The following is a 21,014-nucleotide window of genomic DNA, read 5'->3' as shown; positions in this document are numbered from 1 at the left end:
TTAAACAGGGAGAGCAAAGAGATGGCACCCATGCCACCTCCCGCCTCCCCTGACCGGGGCAAGCATCTCTAATCTATCACAGCACTCTTCTCCCTCTCACTACAGCCTTGGGCTGATAAGATTCAAAACAGAGCTTCAGGCACCTATGAGCACTGTGGGGAAACCCGCCTGCTGTCCTCTGATCACGAGGCAGAGATGCTGGTATGGGAGAGATTCATGCCTTGGAGAGTGAGGGCAAGGACCACATCCACATACAAGTTATGAGGAGTGAAGGGAAATCTGTCTCCATTCACTGCTGCAGACCCAGCACTTTGAACAGTGCCTGCCACACAGCAGATGCTCAAATATCTGCCGGATGAAAAAATTAGCATCTAATCCACCTGAGTCTGGGCCTAACCTAGCAGGTGCTCAATGAACACGAGAAGGCAGTGGGGGAGGCTGGCTAGACCCTCACTTGAGCACAGCATCACCGTGTAGAGAAAGCACTGGCTTAGGCAGGGTCAAGGCCTGGCACTGCCACTCACTCAGCACATGACCCTGAGCAGGGCCTTTCTTCACCATGTGTACAATGAAGGGGGTTGGGAGCGGGGAGGGGAACCTGACAAAGCCCAAGGCCCCTTCCAGTCCTGACATTCAGATCCAGAGAACTCTTCCAGGCACTGCCAGTCTAGGGACTCCCACTGCCCCGCAGGCCATAGCCTCATACACTGTTCTTACACAAGATTCCACTACCAGGGGCCCAGGAGAGAAACACAAAGGATCTGGGCAACTGCTGGCCACGTGAGTCACTGTCCAGTTTCCCAGGCCCAAGCCCAGCTGTGCAGCCCTCCATTCCAGCCCACACTCCTGACTCCTACATCATGCATCTTCTCCCATCTCACTCACTGTACCTATCCCATAAGCACTCACTGAGCACCGGCTGGAGGCCAGCCCACAGCAGTGAACAGGACAGACGTGGCCTCCGCCTCTGGAGCTGGCAGTCAAGAGGCAGAGAAAAGTACACAAATACGTGGAACAGTTGAAGAGCATAAACTGGCCACGAGGGACACAGGCAGGGCCAGAGGGGGTCAGAAAAGGCTTCTCAGAGGGGAGGATGGAATTGAGACCTGAAGGATCAAAGGGCACGAATCATGGGAAGATCACGGAAAAGAACATCCCAGGCAAAGGAACAGCAGCTGCAAAGGCTCTCAGGCCAGGGGCTGGCAAACTACGACCACTTGTGTATTTACGTATTATCTATGGCTGCTTTCGAATTACACTGGCAGAGCTGAGAAGCTGCCACAGAGACCTATGGCCTGTGAAGTGTAAAATACTTTCCGTCTGACCCTTTCTAGGTAAAAATGGGCGACCCCTGGTTTACAGTGTTAGATAAATAAGAGAAGGTCAGGGTAGCTAAAACAGACTGAGCAAGGGGGAGACATACGAGGAGACTGGGGAGGTGGGTGGAAGCCAGGCCATGATGGCTTGGGTGGGACACACTGACCTCCAGCCTGGTATCTCCTGCAAACGGGGACCATAGTGATCTCCCTGAAACACAGGGCTGAACACCTTACTCTTCTGCGCTCTTGGTTTCCCAAAGCACATTGCACAGAACACTGGTCGCTCTCTCTCTCTCTCTCTCTCTCTCTCTCTCTCTCTCTCTCTCTCTCTCTCTCTCAGATGCTGTCAAGCAAACACACCAGCACATGAAATGCTTGGAAAAGTTCCACAGCAAAGAAATCTGTTGACTTTGTTTAACTCACCATCCTTCAAATTTATTTGGCCATAGAACCCCTATTAACATTTGAAGAACTAGTGTTCCATGTGCTAAAGGGCAAATGCCTCTGCTTGGCACACCCAGCTCCAGTAGGTAACCCCAGAGCCTGTTCTAGATTTTGAGGGTGTGGCCTGGGGAGCCGTCTCTCTAGTCTGTCCCTTGCCTTCTTGCCTCCAATACCCTAAATAAAGGTCATCTGGCCACTGCAGCTCTGCTCTACCAAACGAACTGCAGCAGGAACACTAACATTTACACCAGGTTAAGTGCCTGCCTGCGCCCCCGGTGGTGGATGTCTACTACATGGGCCTGTCCAGCATCGCCTTCCCCCATCTTTGGTAACGACAGCCCAGCTCTCCTTTGGGGACCACCTCTCCCCCATCTCCTGCCAGCTCCAAGGGAGAGGTCTGGCTAAGCAGAATATTCCATCCTCCTGCTTTGGAGGGATGGGTTCAGGATACGAGCGCAGGACCCAAGCAGTATCGATGAATTCCAGACTAGGATGGGCGTCCCTGGAGTTCACAATGCAGCAGCCGAGATACGGGATTCAAGCCCAGGTTCTTCTGCCCAGCCTTGCACTTCACCCTAAGTCTCCCCCAACTTGAGCGGCCAAGGCCAGTTCAGCACTGAGTCATCCTTAGATTCCAGTTACAGGTGCCCAGAGAGGGCACCAGGGGGGCTGGAAAGTGCTACCCACAACCTCATATCCTCCAGGCAAGTATGGATACTTCTCAACAAACGGAGCTGGCCTGGACCATTCATCCTTTCAGGTGGAAGGTGATGACCACAGAGAGGTAGCTGTTAGTCATGAAACCAGGGCGAAGAAGACGGCAGGGGGCGGGGGGTGGCGCGGGGGTGCAGTAGGCAGCAGGGGAGGCGGAGCATACCTGCTTGCCGTGCTTTTCCTTCCAGCTGCACTGGCTCCGTCAGCCTGCAAAAGAAACCCAGAACACCTAAATCAGCCAAGAGGAAAACACAGATTCTACCCACTGTACCCTACCAAGCTCCCGCTCAAACACCAGCCTTCAGAGGGGGTGAGCCAGCCACAACGCCCTACTCCATTCTTCCAGGCTAGAAGTCTGCCCCCAGTGGTAAGAGGGAGTTAGGACAGCCAACCCCCCCACCCCAATTTGCTTGGCCCTTTAAATCCAACTGAGCACCCACTGCCAACACAAACCCAGCAACCACAGAGCCCTGGGGACTCAGTGAAAAGTAAGTAACCAACTAAATCTGAGATTGAATTGCACCATTTTCATTTTCAGCTGGGATTTCCAGTGAAACAGTAGCTGAAGATTTATTCCTACCAACTGGAGGGGGAAAATCCTATTATGTTAAAATAGTCTGTCCCCCAACCCTGCAAGCAGGATGAGGCAAGAGAGCACTGCTTCATAATCTCTTTTATTTGGGGCTGGGTGATGGGAAGATAAGGCTGACCAAATGGAATTTTCAGAAATCATAACATTTTGGTTCAGATGGAGAGACTGAGGTCCTGGGAGAGGAGGGAGCTGCCTGATGTCTCATGAGGACTGCGTGACAAATACCCGGGGATCCTGACTCCTAGGCCAGTGCTGGGGGGACCTCGATGAGGAGGCCAAGGACATGGAAAAAACGCCTGGGTTCTCCACCACCCCTGGTTGCAGATGCATTCCCCAGCTTTGTCAAAACGTTAATAATAATGGTAATCACAGTTAGAATAATGCAGGTTCAAGACTCTAGCGTACATGTGTTTCCAAATTCAGAACCTTTCCAATTTTAGAAAGGCAATGTGGCGCATGTGTTCTCTATTTTGAAATAACCCTGGCAGGGTCTGGGGAGGCCCTGGTACTCAAGCACGTTGATATTTCTATAGTAAAACTTATGCAGTCAGCCCTAAGTGGGCTAAACGAAACCGGGCACTAGCCTCTTCGCCCTTCAGGTCAAGTTCTGCCGCCTAACCAGTTACAAAACATCTTTTTGTTTTCAAGTTTTTCGAATTTCAGGATTGCAGATGAAGGATTGAGGACCTACAACAAAAACAGCGGCAGCTACCTTTGGATGAGTGCTTTCGAGAAGCTGCAAGCTGGCAAACCCAGATGGCGGACTTCAATTTAAACAGTCAGTATATCAAAATAAAGGCATTTCACCCCCAAGAAAGCCAGATTTCAGCTTCTGAAAGCAACACGTAGTCCCACATGACTGGTCAGCTAAAGCTGACATACCTGGTTCACCACAGTCCCCACCACCCACTCTTGCCTACTTCCCACCCCACGGCCTGGCCCCTGCGGGTACCCCAGACTCGCTCCCTGAGCTAACTTCCCACCCGGCGCTAGCGTGTGGGCATTCAACACCTCTCACCGAATCCTCTTGATGGGTTCCCCAACACACACACACAACAGCCCCATTTAAGTATTTCAGGCATTTATCCAACATCCCACGGCTATAAGCCCAGGTCTGGGTCAACTCCAATGCCCACCTTCCTCAGCTCTGGAATATTCTATCTCCCTCCAACACTCAGGAGGGACAATCGGGAAACGGGGTGAACACACACAGCCTCCACTGCCCACACGAGGGAAATGGAAAGGTGAAGGACAAACAGGGAGGTAGAAACGTGAGGCCTGGGAGGGAGCAGTTAACGGGATGCCAGTGAATTATTTCCACGGAGGAAACAAGAAAGCGGAAAATGGTTTGCAAATCATTTCACTGGGAGCAAAAGAACACGATCAATTACAGCCTCTTTCCAACATCTTGCATTCGTCAAACTTGTATGGAAAGCGAATGGGAAGAAGTTGTTCTAATGCTCATATCAGAAGAGGCAGAAGTGGTAGAGGTGGAAATTCTATCCCAGAGAGCTTAAAAAAACTGTAAAATCCCCAATGATCTCTAGCCTTTCAAATTGCAAACTGAACTCCAGGCATGTATTTCTAGAATTTTATACATTCTTTTAATGTTGTTTTAATGCTTTTTTTTTTTTTTGTCCTTTTCCTTCACAATTTCACAGAGTTGACCAGTTCAAGCGTACTGAACATGGGACTGGGTAGGGGAGAAGAGTCTCTCTTTTAGGCACATCTGACCGTCTCCACCCATTTTCCCTTTCACTGTGTTTATGATATTTGAGCTTCTTATCACTGGTAGCTACATGCATTTTTGTTTTCCATCCATTTTTATAAAACAAAGACAAAATGCTGAAAATTTTCAAAGAGCTGTCCAAACAAATCCTTTTGTAGAAGCCTAGATGGTACAACTGGGGAAATGAGATGGCTGGAGGGAAGAGTTCATCCCTGCAGGGTGGGAAATGTCCGTTTATTGGCAGAGATGAGAAGTAGATATGGGAAGGGGGGTAGAGATGGACAATGGGCACAAGTGAGAGATGCCCAAGAGAGCATGTGTCAATATCACAGCACCTGTCAATCTCAGCCTTCAGGCCTGGCTGAGTCCAGACCCACCGTAACAACAGGGGACAGCCTCTCAGGCCCCCCCAGCCACAGTGCTCAGGACACCCATTCTCATTGTAGAGATCCCTAAGGTGCCAGGCCGGCTTTGTCTGTGTCCTCGCAAATATCTCAGAGCAAGCCCTACTGTTTGAATTAAGCTGACTTTGCCATTTTCCTAGGCCCAAATGGTCTACTACCAGCAATTTCATGCAATTCATCCCAAACCACAAACTCACCTTTACCCAGTGTAATCTGATCTGATTCTCAATTTAAACCAAAGTTCAAGAGCACAGGGCTTAGAGTCAGACAAGTCTGAGTTCAAGTCCTGGGTCTGCCATTTTCAAGCTATATAATCCTTGGCAGTTCATCTGCACTCTCTAGGCCTCAGTTTCTTCATCTGCAAAATGGCAATATGCCAGTTGGGCCCAAGAAACCGAGGCACAGAAAAACAGAGTGACTTGTACAAGATTACACAGCAGACGAGCAAGAGGCAGAGCCACGCCTGGACTGAGCCAGGAGTCTTCCCAGCCTGTCTCCGGGCCTGATCTGAATCCTGGGCTGCAAGTCAGAAGGTCTACCAGACCCCACAGCCCTGAGGCCTTCTCCAAAGGGCTGGTCAGAATGATACTGAATGCAGCTATGTAGGTAAACTACTAAGCAGGCCAGGGATGTGTAGTAACCACTGAAGTAACAGAAACTCTATTGCTGTTGCCACTGGACCATGTGCTCCTGAAGAGGCAGCTTCTGCCTGGCTCTGTCTGGGTCTCACTTTGAACCTTGGGCAAGCTCTTTCCTTTCCCTGGACCTGAGGTTCTCATAGGTAAAAACAGGCACGGGAGGCACGAGAGTTCAATCCAATCATCTCCCCCTCCTTTTCATCTCTGATACTCTATGTGGAGCTGACCCACCCTTAACCAAACCCCTCAAGGGTAAATGAAATATGGTGGGGGAAGTGGACTCATGAGAGGTCCTCTTCCTCACTTTCACACAGCTGGGGGTAAAGGTATCCAAGCCCCCCCCTCACCCCGCCCCCACTCCCCGTAAGGGCACCTGCTTCCTCTCCCAGCCCCATCCATTCCTAACACACCAGCTTCTTCTCAGGACCTGGGCAAGGCTATTTTTAGTTTCATTCGACCCTCCTCTTCCCTCCCAAATGAACGTTAAGTTGTTCTTTTCCATTCTCTTATTAAGGATTTTCTTGGAAAGAAAATATTATTCCAAACCCAGAAATTTTATTTCTAAATTTGTGCAAATGTAAGTTGTAAGACATTAGCTGCATTTCACATTTTGTGCAAATGGCAGAAACAGGCAATTCGTGTGCTACGGGATGGGGGCTGGCCAACGATTTCGATAAAATAAACCCTTTTTTAATTTAAATGCTAATGCACTGAATTAAAATTTAATAACTGAGGAAATTGAAAAGCCGAGCAGGAATATTGGAAATAAATCCAAGCAGAAACAGCTGAAATTAAAAATTCTAGAGAGTGGGAGGATAGCAGCTAAGCTGTCTTATATGATTACATTTTTTTTCAGAATGAAGCAAAAAAAAAAAAAAAATCCTATCTCTCGCTGGCTCTAGGGCAGTAAATCCGCAGTGCTGTGATTTATTGCTCAATTTTCCTGAGGGAAAAAGGCTTTCTTTCATGCTGAAATATTTCATAAATTTCAAGCCAGCATAAATTCTTAATTTAAAAGTTATGGAGGTCACATTTAGTGCACTGGTACTGTTCCAAAATCTTAAAGGAATAGCAGCGACCGGAAAAAAAAAAAAAGCAAAAAGGAGGGGTAGAATTTGCTCCTTTTTTTTTTTTTCCTTTTTTCATTTTGGTTTTAATTTGTGAGTTGAAATTTCATTATTAAAGATTCTTCCTGGATGGATGGAACCCAAGCAAGCACATGGGGAACTGGTGTGTGCTTGGAAATCTGCTGCAAAAGATGAAGAGATAAAGACTTAATTCAATTATAAAAAGGCATTTTTTTTTTTTTTAAAGCCACTTGAGGAATTTCTGGTAAAAATTTCCTTCCTTCATTGCCCGGGAAGGGGTGAGCGTGGGGGAGGGTGGCCCATGTAATTGCTTCTCTTAGATCGCCAATCTTTTGTGCACACTGATATATTCATTTGTTATACAGCTGTTCAGCGGCGGAAAGAATGCTGGGACGCCCATAATTCTAAGCAAATCAATCAAAAATTAATGATTTGTCATGCTTGCACAATGGAGGAAAACAGCTCCTTGGGTCCTGGCTGCCTGATCTCGAAGAATGAAATGCCTTTCTGCGATAAGAGAGCGGAGCCAGAGGCTCAGGGAGGCCGAGGGGCCACTGCAAATGTGAGGGCTCATGGACCCGGAGCTCTGAGAGGGTGGAGTGGGCATCTCCAAGATGGTGCATCAGCTAGTCAAGCCAAGGATGGACTTGAGGTAGCACATTTCCGTGGTGGTATAATTAGGATCTTGCCTTTTCCCTCCCCCACTGCAACACAAACATTGCTTCCTCTCTGGAGACTTCCAACGATTCCCCCTCCCCCCAGCAGATCTGATTAGTCCCTGTTCATTGTTCTCCCAACACTGCTAACTCACCACCACCAGTGCCTTTCACCAGCTCTATGGGATGGGGACCACAGTTCCTGGAAGGCCTGTGCCTCCCAGACTGTGCTCCTCCTGGATAAAGACCGCATCCTACACGTGGCGATGTCTCCAGCACCCAGCTCAGGGTCTGGCACAAATATTCAGCAAATAAGGTTGAATCCGTTAATTATTATTTCTCAGGAAATACTGATACCGAGAGGTTGCTGAGATGAACGATAAACTGCACTGGCAATTATACTTGGATAAAATGTAACAACTGATCTTAAATAATCAATCACTCCTTTCTTCATTCAACAGACATTTCTTGAAAGCCTACTATATGTTCAACACTATGCTTGGCTTTGGGTGGACAGCCTCAAATCCACTACTGGACAATTCCAAATCCCCAGTGTTCACTGCTTCTCGGCTTCCTTCCACCCTTGGAAGGGAAGAGTGAACGTGAACCGGGAGAGGAGGGACGTTCTCTGCATGCTCAAACGTCTTTGAAATCTCATTTTCTTTCTTACTAATTCACGTGAATGTTATATCCACAAGTACCAAATGCATATTACTCCAAAATATGTCTGTGTACTGCATATATATGTATGTATGTTAGTTTGAACACAAAAATTCTGTTTTAAATTTCCAACTGGTATAACTGACCCTGCAGGAAGATGCTCAGCGTCAGTGGTGAGTGAAACCAAGTGCACTTGACCTGGAGGCCTGCAGGAGGCACCGAACCTTCGAGAAGCACCTACCAGAGCCCCAGGACCTGCCCAGAAGATGATTCTATGTCCCCTACTATTTACTGGGAGGAGGACAAGTGGGTCTGAAACAACTCAAACCTCATTTATGTATCTCTTTCCTTTCCAACAGCCAGTGGATCCCCCAAATTTAACTTGAACTTTCTGTTCCATTGAGATACATGACTCAAGTCAGAAGAAAGTCATTCGCTCATCTGACAAGTATTTACTGAGCTCCTTCTATGCACCGGACACTATTCTAGGCAGTTGGGATATATCCCTGCCTTCACTGTGATTATATGCAGAGGGGGCAGATGGTAGTATTAGGAGTAATAAACTAGTAAGATACATAGTATGCTAGAAAGTAATCCGTTCTATGGGGGGAAAAATAGAGAAGGGCAGGGAAGAATCAGAATGCTGGGCCAAGGGAGGAGCCGTGGGCTGCAATTTTAAATAAGGTGATCAGAGTAGGTGTCACTGGGTAAACAATGGAAGTTGAGGGGGTTGGCCATGTGGCGACTAGGGAAAAAGGAATGGCCAGTGGGAAGACCCAAGGGCAAGAGCTTACCTGGTGTGCTCAATGCACAAAGAGGATGCCAGTGTGTCTGCGGCAGAGTGAGGCAAGGATGAGAAGAGGTGGGGGAGGGGGGGAAGAGCCTCACCGCCACTGAAGGGCTTTGGCTTTTACTCTGGGGAGCCACTGGAAGGTTCGGGCAGAGTCAAATGTAATTTGACTTCCATTTTGAAAAGATCATTCTGGATGCTGTGTTGAGAACAGACCGTAGGCAAGGATGGGAAAAAAGATCCATCTTTTTCCAGCCCAGGAAAAAGATGAAGGTGGCTGGGACCAGGGTCGTGGTAGTGAGGGAACTGAGGAAAAACACTGCGTTCTGAGTCTACTGGAAGGTAGAACCAATAGGACTTGCTGACGAACTGGAGGTGGGGTATGAAAAAAAGAATCAGGGAAGATTCCAAAAATCTTGGACCAAGAGAAATGGATGGCGTCTCTCTGGTGCATGAGAATATTAATCATCAGCACAGCACTTTATAGATTGTTACACTGCACTGAATCCTCCAATAACCCCGTGAAGAAGACACTGCAGTTTATCCCCTTTGACCAAGAATTCACCAAGCACCCAAGGGGCCAAGTGACGTACCCAAGGTCACACAGCTGGCCAATGGCATGGCCAGGGCTCACACATGTCTTCTCACCCCAAGTCCATGGCCATTTCCTCTACATACTTGGCCCTTCATCTCTAGAACAAACGAATCAAACCTGCCCCCAAACGATGTAGATAAACTGTTTTCCTATCCAACCACTGGGCCCCAACTCAAGCACAGGTAGTCCCCACTTTTACACACCAGGTGTTCATGGAACACATCCACGAAGGGTGACTGTACCAACACTGAACAAAAGCTTTGCAAGTTAAAAGAGGATTCCATTCCCAGGGAACTAAATCTGTTATAAATTCCCTAATTAGACCTTGCTTCTTAGATCGCGTTCAGTGATATGGTTCTAGCTTGTGGTACTTGGTTCTACTTTTGGATTTATTTTCCCAACTGAACATGGTTACTCAAAGCCACTGACGGAGTGGTTCCGAGCTTGAGGGGTGGAGTGGAGGCTACCAGAGAAGACTCTGGGTTAAAAGAACTGGAACCCAGGTAGCTGACACCATTTTTCGGTAGGTATTTATAGAGTTCAGACTAGATGTGTGATTCTGAGCAAGGCCTTGGGGGACTGATACTAGGATGAATCAGACATGGTTCCTTATTCATTCACCCAAATACTACCCATTAAGTGCCTACTATGTACTGGGCACCAGGGAAGTTACTGGGGACACAGCAGCAACGAGAACAGTGGGGGAGACAGGCCGCGATTATTTATTTCATGCTACCCATTTGTAATTGCCAACCGAGAGACATGCTCTGAAGACAAAGTCCTGGGCTCCATGAGCATCTTTAACAACAGGATCCACTGAGACTATAGGATCAGGAAGGGCTTTCTTGAGGGAGGATGCTGGAACAGGGCACACAGAGCTCCCAGCCAACAGTGGGAATGCGAAATCTAATGGAGCTAACACAAGCTGGGTGCCGGTGAGCAAGCAGAAGGATGCCATCTTGCCAAGCTGGGAAGCCTGGGTCCCTGAACCCCGCAGGGCTGGAGACTTCTCTGAGGGTCTCCACCTCTGGAGGAAGGACATGGCCAGGCTCACACAGGGAGCTCCTGACCAGACCCCAAGCCAGAGCCCAGAGGCTGAGGGAGGCCCCTCATTGACTGGCCATGTTTCCAACCACAAGGGAAACCCGTGGGAAATGACCAATGTCTTTATTCCTCTAGGTTACGGGAGCCCTCCCCAAGCCCTTGCTATCTGAGGACAAGTATCAAGAAATAAACCAGGCTTCCTGGGAATGGAACGAGCACATGCCTTGTCTGTTTCATACGAGTTTCCAGGTATAGGCAGGTTCTTCTCCTCTCTGGTGGGCAGCCACGTGGACTGGAGCAGGACCCTATTACTGACATCATCACCATCACCATCATCATCACCATCATCATCATCGTCGTCTTTGTTGGCGTCATCAACAGCTGGTCATTACTGAGCACCTGTAAACCAGGCTGAGGAGTTTCGGCTTTACTCCAAGGCTCACAGGCTGCCCAGAAGGCATGTGCACCTCTGGAAGCAACTGCTGGCTGCGGTATAGAGGCAGGGAGCCCAACACGGAGGCCACTGTCATCTTCCAGGGAAGAGATGATGCTTTTGGGAACCGCAGTGGAGGAGAGAAAGCCCCAGGACCTAGAGCTATTGGGAGTGACAAAGATCTCCTGCGATAGCATTTGGAAGGCACCCAGGGTGGAGCTGGCATGCAGTAGTTGCTCAGTAAGTGAAAGGTTTAAAAATAAATGCACCACTGCAGCTGCTGAGGAATGCTGTCAGCCTGGGATTGTGTGCAGAGGGCCAGGAGTGAAAGGTGAACCCACTTCCACCCCTGAGGCCTGACTCATGGGCCTTAGAAGAAGTGGTGGGATCCTGGCTCAGAGCGGAGGGGCAGGTGCCTCCCCTGGGCTGCCATGTGGGACTCACCACCCGGACTGCAAGACTCGTTCTCATCCCAGGGCGCTGGATGGGACCACAACGGGAGCCCATAGTCCCTCCCCAGGACCAGCAGTCAAAAAGCCCTCAGCCTCCAAGACTGAGGAAGAGAGATGTGAAGGACCTCAGCAGCAAGGGTGGTAGTCACTGGGAATCAGGCGGGAGCACAAACTCCGCCACTTGCTAGCTGGACCCTGGGCGAGTAAATTGACCTCTCAGTGCTTCACTTCCTTCCTCTGTAAGATGGGAATGATGGGAGTGGCCACCTCACAAGCTGCTGTGAGGATGAAGTGAGCTCATCAGTCTCACACTTAGGGCGGGGCCTTTACATCCACATAGCGCCAGCTTGTATTATTAGTCGGGCATCAGGGGCCCCGAAGGGGGACAACACCAGCGATCCCAAGAGGCCAGTATCTACTGAGCACCTCCTGTATGCCAGCCCGGGGCGCAGGCATCGTGGGCACCGTCTCATTTAATCTCCTCAACCACCCTAAGCAGTAGGGACCGTTCCCAGCCCCACTGTCCAGGCGAGGACCCAGAGCTTGCAGGGTGTTGGAACAGCCGGGAAGAGGCTCAGCCGGGCTTCCAACGCAGACACTCCGATTCCAAGTTCACGTTCTCAAACCCAGTGCCATGCTGCTCCAAGGCCCAGAGGGGTGACCTTGGCGAGTGACTTTCCCCATCTTTAGAAGAGGACACGCTCCTCTGGGTGCATAAATGCTGCTCTGTTTGTTTTCTTTTGAAAAAAGAAATGCATCTCAGTTCTTAACCATCACACAGTTAATCTCTCAATTTACAAAAGAGCGAGTCACGTGACTGGATTCCACAAAAATTCTCTCTCCAGGTTTATGATTTTACAGAAAACTCCAGGGAAAACCGCCTGGAGCGAGTTAAAACCAGATCAGCCATAAACCATGTCCTGGGTACAGCCTCACCAAGCCAAGACTCAGATTACTCATTAAATACATGATAAATATTCATTTCAGATCAGCAGGAAGTTGGGGGTGGGGGTGGGGCGTAAAAAAGAAAAACTTTTTTGCTTCATGGGAAAAAAAACCATATTATGAATACAGAGGGTTGCAACCTTCAAATTAGTGAACTCCAGGATTGGGGAATTGGGGGACAGAGTTTTTTCAAAGTCAACCCCTTAGGTATTTTTAAACAAGGCAGCAAGTAAGGGCAACTCCAAACCTCTTCAAGGGGACCAGGTAAAGGGCTTAGTGAGGCGGGCGTGCCCAGACAGTCCTCAGGGAGGAGCAGCAGTCCCCCATGCCAGGAGACCCCCTCTGACTGCTGGCAGAGGCAATGTCTGGCCCTCCATTTGCCCACCCGTCCAATGAGGCTGCTGGGCTGGCAGTGTCTCAGAAACCTTCCAACTCTGACATCTGGGGTCCAGCAGACCTGACTCCAAATTCTGCCTGGGACACTTACTAGCTCTGTGACCCACCTCAAGTCACATCACCTCTCGCAGTCTCAGTTTTCTCCTATGTAAAACAGACAGAAAAAGCCCCACGAAACACAGCTGTTGGTTAGAATAAAAACATATAAAGTCTGTTAACATTCTCAGCTAGTGCTAAAAGTACTGTATGAGCACAGATCTGGATGATGTCATTATGATTCCACTGGTGGTGGTGAGTAAAATTAATACAGTAAAAAAAAAACAAGAACATGTTCTGATGACTCCAACAGGATTTAGTAGTTCCCAGTAGAGAATCTGGATCCGGATGGCCTAGGTTCAAATCCTGACTCCACCACTTACAAGCCATGTGACGCTGGGTAAATCACTTAACCCTCTGAGACTCAGTTTCCTCATCTGTCAAATAGGAGAAATAATAGTATTCACCTTACAAGGTTACTTAGGACTAAATCAGTTAATATATTAAAGCTCTCAAAACAATGCCTGGCATATAGTGCTCTACAAGTATTAACTATAAAAATAATTATCATTTATTAAAATGATTTATCATTTATTAAACTTTAGCTATATAATTATCATTTACTAAAATTCAGGCAAGTCCCTTTCTTCCTCTGAGCCTCAGTTTCCTGAGTTATAAACGGAGAGTTCTGATCAGATGAGCTCTGAAGACCCTCCTAGTTCTGAAACTTGCTGGCCCTGTTGTTTGTTTCTCCCCACGCTGTCCCACTGCCTACACTGCATTCCCCTCTGACAGGCTGGACCCCAGGTCCTGCTCCAAGAAGCCTTCCCTGACCACAGGGACAACCTCCTACAGCACCAAGGGCGTGCCTGGGCAAACCTGGGAACATCATCGCTCTCTGCAGTCTTGCTCCCAACTAAACTGCAAGTTCCCTGAGGGTGGCTAGTTTTTTAGAGCTCCTCTGTGGCTCCACAGCGCCCAGGGCTGTGTTGCACACAGATGGAGTGTAATAAAGGTCAGTCAGTTGATTTAAAGAAGAAAGGAATCGTACTGCCAATACTTAGAGAACCATTATGTGAATGGGGTCCAGGGAATCATCTAGTCCAAGAATGGCAAACAGGCTTTCTTTTCAGCGCCAATTCTCATCTATTAGACATGGCTGCCTGGGGCAATGTGTTGAGAAAGATTCTGGGGCCGTATCAGAGCTCAGCTAGTAAGAGTGCTGTGACTGATTATTGATGTCTGCAGTGAGCGAGGTAAAGCTGGGGACAGTAGCATGCTTGCCCTCACTAATCTAGTCCAACACTCTTCTTTTACAGATAGAGAAACAGAGGTCTCCTGATCCCCAAAGCACCCATTTTCCAGTCACCACATTCTCATTTGCAAAAACATTTCCTACATGAAGAAGGAGCCATGGTCTTTTAAAATTTGGAGTAAAAAGAGACCCCAAAGAAGAGAGAAGACCAGATGGACTTCCCTGGTGGCACGTGGTTAAGAATCTGCCTGTCAGTGTAGGGGACACGGGTTCGAGCCCTGGTCCAGGAAGATCCCACATGTCACGGAGCAACTAAGCCCGTGAGCCACAACTACTGAGCCTGTGCTTGAGAGCCCACGTGCCACAACTACTGAGCCCACGAGCCACAACTACTGAAGCCTGTGCACCTAGAGCTCATGCTCCACAACAAGAGAAGCCACCGCAATGAGAAGCCCGCACACTGCAATGAAGAGTAGCCCCCGCTCACCACAACTAGAGAAAGCCTGGGCGCAGCAATGAAGACACAGCGCAGCCATAAATAAATAAATAAATAAATTTATATATATATAAAAAAGAAGACCAGAGACAGAAGAAATACACACAAAAAAACTATGTGCAAAACACAAGGCTTACTTTGGCTGTGAAAAGAAATAATTACAGAAGGGCAAAGTAGATGCTCTAAGAAAGATTTTTTCTTTTTAAAGAAAGGAAAGTCTGGAACACATGCTCAAAGTAGAAATCTTACAAATTCCTATTGCAAAATAACTCCTGGTCAGCCAACCACGATCTCTATAAATATATCGCAAGATCAACAGCCCAGGCAAATAGGGGGAGGGGGAGAATGACTGCACGAATTTTTTTAAAAATCAAAATAGTTCTTCTCACAGTTGGAAAGGAAGGAGGCACCCATCATCCTACAAAATGAGAGGCCCACGAAGAAAAGAAAGATTGTAATTCTACACATCCCAATGGCCACCCGCGGAGAAATCTAGACAGCCAGACTATTTTGAAATTATTCTACAATTCTGTTTTCTTTGCAGGGGAAAAAAAAAATCTGGTACCTGAATTCATTAGGGCAGCCATTATCTTACCATGGCTTCCATGGGATTATTCAGGGTGGGAACAGCCAAAGGCTCTATGGGGCCTGATCTGGGTGGTACATCCTTCAGGGTCTGAGCCAGAAAAAGACAAGCCACTCTAGGTCTTTCAAGTAGAGGCAATTTAACACAGGGATTTGAGTGGAGAAGACACACAGGGGGCAGAAAGGCAACCGTGGATGAGCCCATGAGGAGCTTTGCTACCACCTCCAGGCCTGGAGAGAGAATGGTGTTACCAGAGTCGGGGCAGTTCGCAGGAGCTGCCCAATGGGAGTGGTTCAGAGAGGGAGGGGCTGGAGCTACACAGAGAACACCATAGGAGGTAGAGAACGAGTGGGTAGAAATACCCAGGGCTTTTCCCTTCTTCCCACCTTCCTATGTCCCTGCTGTGCATCCTTCTGGCTAAACTGTCCGAAGGCCAGAGGGCAAACACACCTGGGAAATGTAGTTCCTTGCAATTCAGAGCACACAGGGGAAAGAAAGGGATGGAGTTGAGGTCAAACCAATAGCTGACCAATTCAGATCGGAACACTCCTGGAGGACTGAAACCACTTGATGGTAGCGTCCTGCACAGCTCACCACAGGGTCCACCTGGGTCCCATTGCCGTGTTTAGACTGTAACTTCCTCACAGGCAAGGACTGCCTTCCCTTGACCTGCATCGTCTTCTGCAATATCCAGTAGCCACAGCTCAGGGCTGAAAGGACCCTGAATATCTGATAAATGGAAGCCTGGCCCTCCAGTCCCAGTGCCCCAACATGTGGGATGCTTGAATGGCCTTCCACCATATTTTTGCTTCTGGCCTTTGCTGAGAATCTACTATTGACAGAAAACTCATAATGTGGAAAGCTAGTTGTCCCCAATGTTACTCAGAAGACCCAAGCACCCGGTGCACACTCTAGAATCATCTCCTGACCAGATCTAGAACACTCAAGGGGACGTTCAAGGGGATCAAGAGTGGAGGCTCTGAGGTGCCAAGTCTGATGCCAGCTGGGCGGGCTGCAAGGGAAACACTCCGAGCGTCCCAGGACTGTGTCCACCTCCAAGGCCACTCCAGATCCACAGTGACACTTCATGCTGGTGGTTCTTGAACTGTATCATAAAAGACAGGAGCGTTCCTGTCTCACAGGGCACGGACTCAACCCCGTGTCCCTCTGTGTCCTGGCTGTGGCTGAAGGCTTAGTTTCACACTACATTCTGCAAAGAAAGGAAGGGCCCTTCCCTTTCACTGAAGGCTCCATTTCCTCTCTCCCCAAGACACAGGGCCGATCTCTCTCCCCTGTTTTCTTAAAGCACTTATTGCCCAAGCCATTCAAATAGTATCGATCAACTAGCCGGTACACTCAGTCATCCTTTTATGACCTGCCTTCCCAGCTGGACCATATATCTTCCCCGGGCAGGGGCCGTGCCTTTGGATTCCCCAGAGCTTACCACATAGCCCATCAGGCAGAAAGCACCTACACAGTATTCTTAAAGGAGAAAATGACCCAGGCTCCCCAAATGCCGAGTGTGGGATGGGGCAGGAATACCACTTTCTATCGATGCCTCATTTTTATTTACTGATTGATGGGATGTTTACATCCATTACTTCATTTAATTATTTACAAGGTAGGAGCCACGATTTCCACTTCGGACAGGAGGGAGTGGAGGTTAAGGGACTTTGCCCAAAGTTCCTAGTTACTGGCAGGGCCGAGATTCAAACCCAAGTCTTCTTCTAGGACAAATACCAAACTCCTTCCGTCTTCTGGCTCCAGTCTTCCTTTGCAAGATCCCCTGTCTTGCTTCTCTTTCACGAAATGAACTGATTTAATGAAATCATTAAGTGACAGAAGTTAATATATGTAAGGCACTTAGAACAGTGCCTGGCACAGACTAAGTGCTATGTAAGTAACAGCTACCACTCTCTTCACCGTTACCATCATTATTATTTCTCCATCTCCATTAAACTCATTTAAAAAGGTCAACCCACCACAACATCTACAGTCAGCAAACTTGACAGCCAAAGCAGTAGAAAACAGAAAACGCCTACATTTAATTAAAACTGGAAAACTACAGAAGCTCAAATGACTTAACAGTTAAGAGGAGGCATTCAAAGACATTGTATGATTCTCAGAAGTCTACCCAAAGCAGTCTACCTGGTACCCTGTACCAGGCAACCAGCAACACTTTATTCAAAAGTAAGCTCGAATCTTCTTTCCTGACTGACTTCACTGGGCAACACTTTCAGTGCACAAAATACAGTACTTTCTCATCCATGCACAGCCTTTAGAGCCAGAAGGCCTGTTTTACAGAGGGAAAATAAAGGCCCAGAGTGGAAGTAAAATGTGTGAGGTCACATGTACTTTAATGCAATCTGCAAGTCTCTAAAGTTAAAGTGGTAGCTTTATCGGGCCTAGTCCTTTGCTAAGCCCGACGTGGGACTCTGCAATCATGGGCACTGAATGTATGTTTTAGGCCAGGCATGTAAAAATCAGTATTTCAGCCACCAGTTCATGGCTCGGCCCAAAGTCTTTGGGCAAATAAAACAGGTCATCAGCTACCGACCCCAGCTAAGATAGAGGATGAGAAGGCGGCATTCTGCCATGTCAACTCTCCCAAATGGGATTCTTCTAAAGAATCTCCCTCAGCTGTCGCATCCACTGCTGCCTTTCTCTAAGCTTAACTTGGCGCACTGTCACAACCAACTTACCGGCTCTCATGTCCTTTGACCATGTTGGGGAACAAATTCTATCCATATTGTACAAAAGAAAGAAAACGATTCATGTACAAAGATGTCCACTGCATTATTTATAATAAAAACTAGGGAACGACCTATATGTACAACAATGTAAATAAATATTTCCTTACAAAGCCATTAGAATGGAGGCTTACGAATGGTGGAGAGCTACGTGAAAAACACTTACGTACTAAAGTGAAATGACAAGAACAGAATCAAAACTACATATATAACTACAGAAACACTGCTTGCACATATATAATATATTGAAAAGGGCTTCCCTGGTGGCGCGGTGGTTGAGAGTCCGCCTGCCGATGCAGGGGACACGGGTTCGTGTCCCGGTCCGGGAGGATCCCACATGCTGCGGAGCGGCTGGGCCTGTGAGCCATGGCCGCTGAGCCTGCGCGTCCGGAGCCTGTGCTCCGCAGCGGGAGAGGCCACAACAGTGAGAGGCCCGCGTACCGCAAAAAACAAAAACAAACAGAAAATATATATATACCGAAAAGCGCCAGCCCTGGATGGCTCAAAAATATATGATTTTTTTCCCCTCCTTTCTGATTAGCTTTCTATCATTACTGCTTTTGAGGAAAAACTCACTATACTTTAAAAGACCCATGCTGCACATCTATAAAGGCAGGTAGTCTAGACAAGGAGATTTCCTGGGATGCTACCCTTCTCCAGATTGAAGACCTGTGACTCTACAAAGACCTGCATCTACACTCTGTCCTCTGAGGATGTAGCCACTTAAGCAAACATGGTGGTTGAGCCCAGGTACACACCAATCCACTGGGAAGCACTCAGCGCATTCAAGTCCCACCTCGGAGCAAAACAAGATGACCTGGAGAGTACCTTTAAGCACTAAGCTTTTCTCTAAGAGGCTCTTGGGAGAGGTAATGTTTAAGCCTATTGCCTTTTTAATACAGTAGACCCTGAGAGTGATGTTTTTATATTGTACGTAATTGCAGCCACAAAAACTATACGACTGCTAGTGTGTATTGAGATACTACGCTGTGCCAGTGACTCTAAAAGGCTCATTAAATATGTGAGAAGTCATCCAACATCCTCATTAACTAGGGATTATTCATCCACTTTAGAACTGGGGAAACTGAGGTCCTGAGAGGCAAAGTGACTTGCTGTTGTAGGGAACTGGATCCAAGTGAGAATGTTCAGAGATGAGTAGTCCAGCCGCACGGCACAGTCTGGAATATGAATAGAAGGTGGGCTTCTTTAATAAACCATCTCATTTTGTCCTCACCACTTACGTGTACAGTGAAGAATATTGCTGCCACTTTCCTGGGCCTTTCCAGAGTTCCTAACGCTACTGTGATTTTATAAAGAAAGTGAGGCTCAGAGAGGTAAAGTTACTTGCCCCAAATCACACAGCTAGTAGGCAAATCTGTACCCAAGCTTGTCTGGCCCCAAAGCCCATACACTCAACCATCGTGCCATACCTAACTCCCCCACCAAAAATATGAAATAAGAGTCCTATAAGGAGTCAGACTGCACCACAACATACGGAAATAATGTTTAGAGCCGCATAGCTATCCCAGAAGTGGTGAGCTCCCTGGGGGAGGTGTGTCATTAGAGGGAGGACAGCCATCTGGTGAAAAAATAATCAGTATTACAAGCAAAAGGATGGATCAGCTCTGGGGAGAAGGGAGAAGAGGGAGAGGGGAATGAAAGGGGTGGTGCTCCTTGCCAGGATATTCCAGTCCTGGATTCCTCTGGAAGATCTCAGCCCTTCCTAACACTCCTTCAGACCAGCTCTAATCATCCAGCTTTTTCGGCCTCCATACTCAAGGGCCACCAAATATTTCATTTCCTTTTCTGCCCTTTTCCTGGCTTCACAAGTGTAGTAAAAAGTTAATGAATCTATAAATTGCTTACTGGCTTAAAAACATGAAACAAATAGTTAATGGAAATTTTAATGAAAACACCCCATCCGCATAACTGATGGCAAACCCAGGGCCGAAATACCTGGGATTTCATGGCCCAAACCAGGTGTCATGAAAGCTTGAAAACATTTACTGAGAGAAAGCGGGGTTCCAAGCTCATCACTGTCTGAAAGACGACCAAGTCTCCACTCCAGGCTTTGAAGGGGCACCATGCATTACATCTACCCTAAGGGAAACGCCGTCAGCACATTCCTTCATCAAACTGGGAGACCCTGTTTCTGAGAAAAGGAAAATGGCACAGAACCAGGAATCTGTTCTGAGGCAAGAGGCCAAGGCTTGGGACTCGACTCCAGAAATGAGAAAAGTCGTGATAACTGAAGAGCCATCGTGTGCTGCTGGGGTTCTCCAGAGGAGTCTATCAACGTAAAATTGCCCCATTTCCCCTCCTCTGGAAACGCAAGTTAATGGGAGAGAGATATGCGTATTTCGGAAAAGTGTCCCAGGCCACGCTGGTACATCCTCCCTATTCAAAAGTACCACCTTGATGTTTATTCTATGTCAAGCACAGAACCTTTACAGACTTTATTTCTCATACGCCCCCTACAACGCGGAAAGGTAAATATGAGTATCATCTTAATCTGGCAAGGAGACGGAGGCTCAGAGAAGTTAAAAGTCACACAACACAGCGAGTATATCCCCATCACAGAGTGTAGACACCTGGGTAGGCAGCACTCAAGAAAAATCATCCAGGCTTTCCTCAAAAGCCTCTAACGGGGCTCCAGCCTCCATTCAAGGTCCTCCAATCCAACAACCTCCACCTGTAGCCCGCAGAGTTTTTATAAGATAGAAATAGGACCCTGTCGCTCCCGTTTAAACCCTTCACAGGCTCCCCTTCTCCTGCCAAGGCAAACACTACACTCCGTCCCAGCTCCCGCCACCGCAATCCTCACGCCGAATGCTCCAGCTACACCGGGGTTCCTGCAGCTGCCCCCCCACCCCCGATGTTCACTGCCCGGCTAATTCTCCTCCCCATCCTTCAAGTCTCATCTTAGACATCACCTCCACCCGGAAACTTCTCAACATCCCCACCCTGCCCTACTCCACCTCCCATCTCCCTG

The 21,014-nt window shown here is 48.0% G+C and overlaps 1 protein-coding gene across 1 annotated transcript in view; it reads right to left on the bottom strand.

Moving 5' to 3' along the window:
* Window positions 1–21,014, bottom strand: part of ZNF618 (zinc finger protein 618) — a 184,405-nt gene that overhangs the window by 86,108 nt on the left and 77,283 nt on the right. The window contains exon 2 of the mRNA XM_079926009.1: window positions 2,641–2,684. Within this exon, the coding sequence (XP_079782135.1) occupies window positions 2,641–2,684 (44 nt within the window). The remainder of the gene's footprint in view (window positions 1–2,640; window positions 2,685–21,014) is intronic.

This window comes from Stenella coeruleoalba (genome assembly GCF_951394435.1).
Source record: "Stenella coeruleoalba genome assembly, chromosome: 7".
Lineage (NCBI taxonomy): Eukaryota > Metazoa > Chordata > Mammalia > Artiodactyla > Delphinidae > Stenella > Stenella coeruleoalba.
Note: the sequence above shows the minus strand (reverse complement) of the source record. Positions and strands in the feature narration are given on the sequence as shown.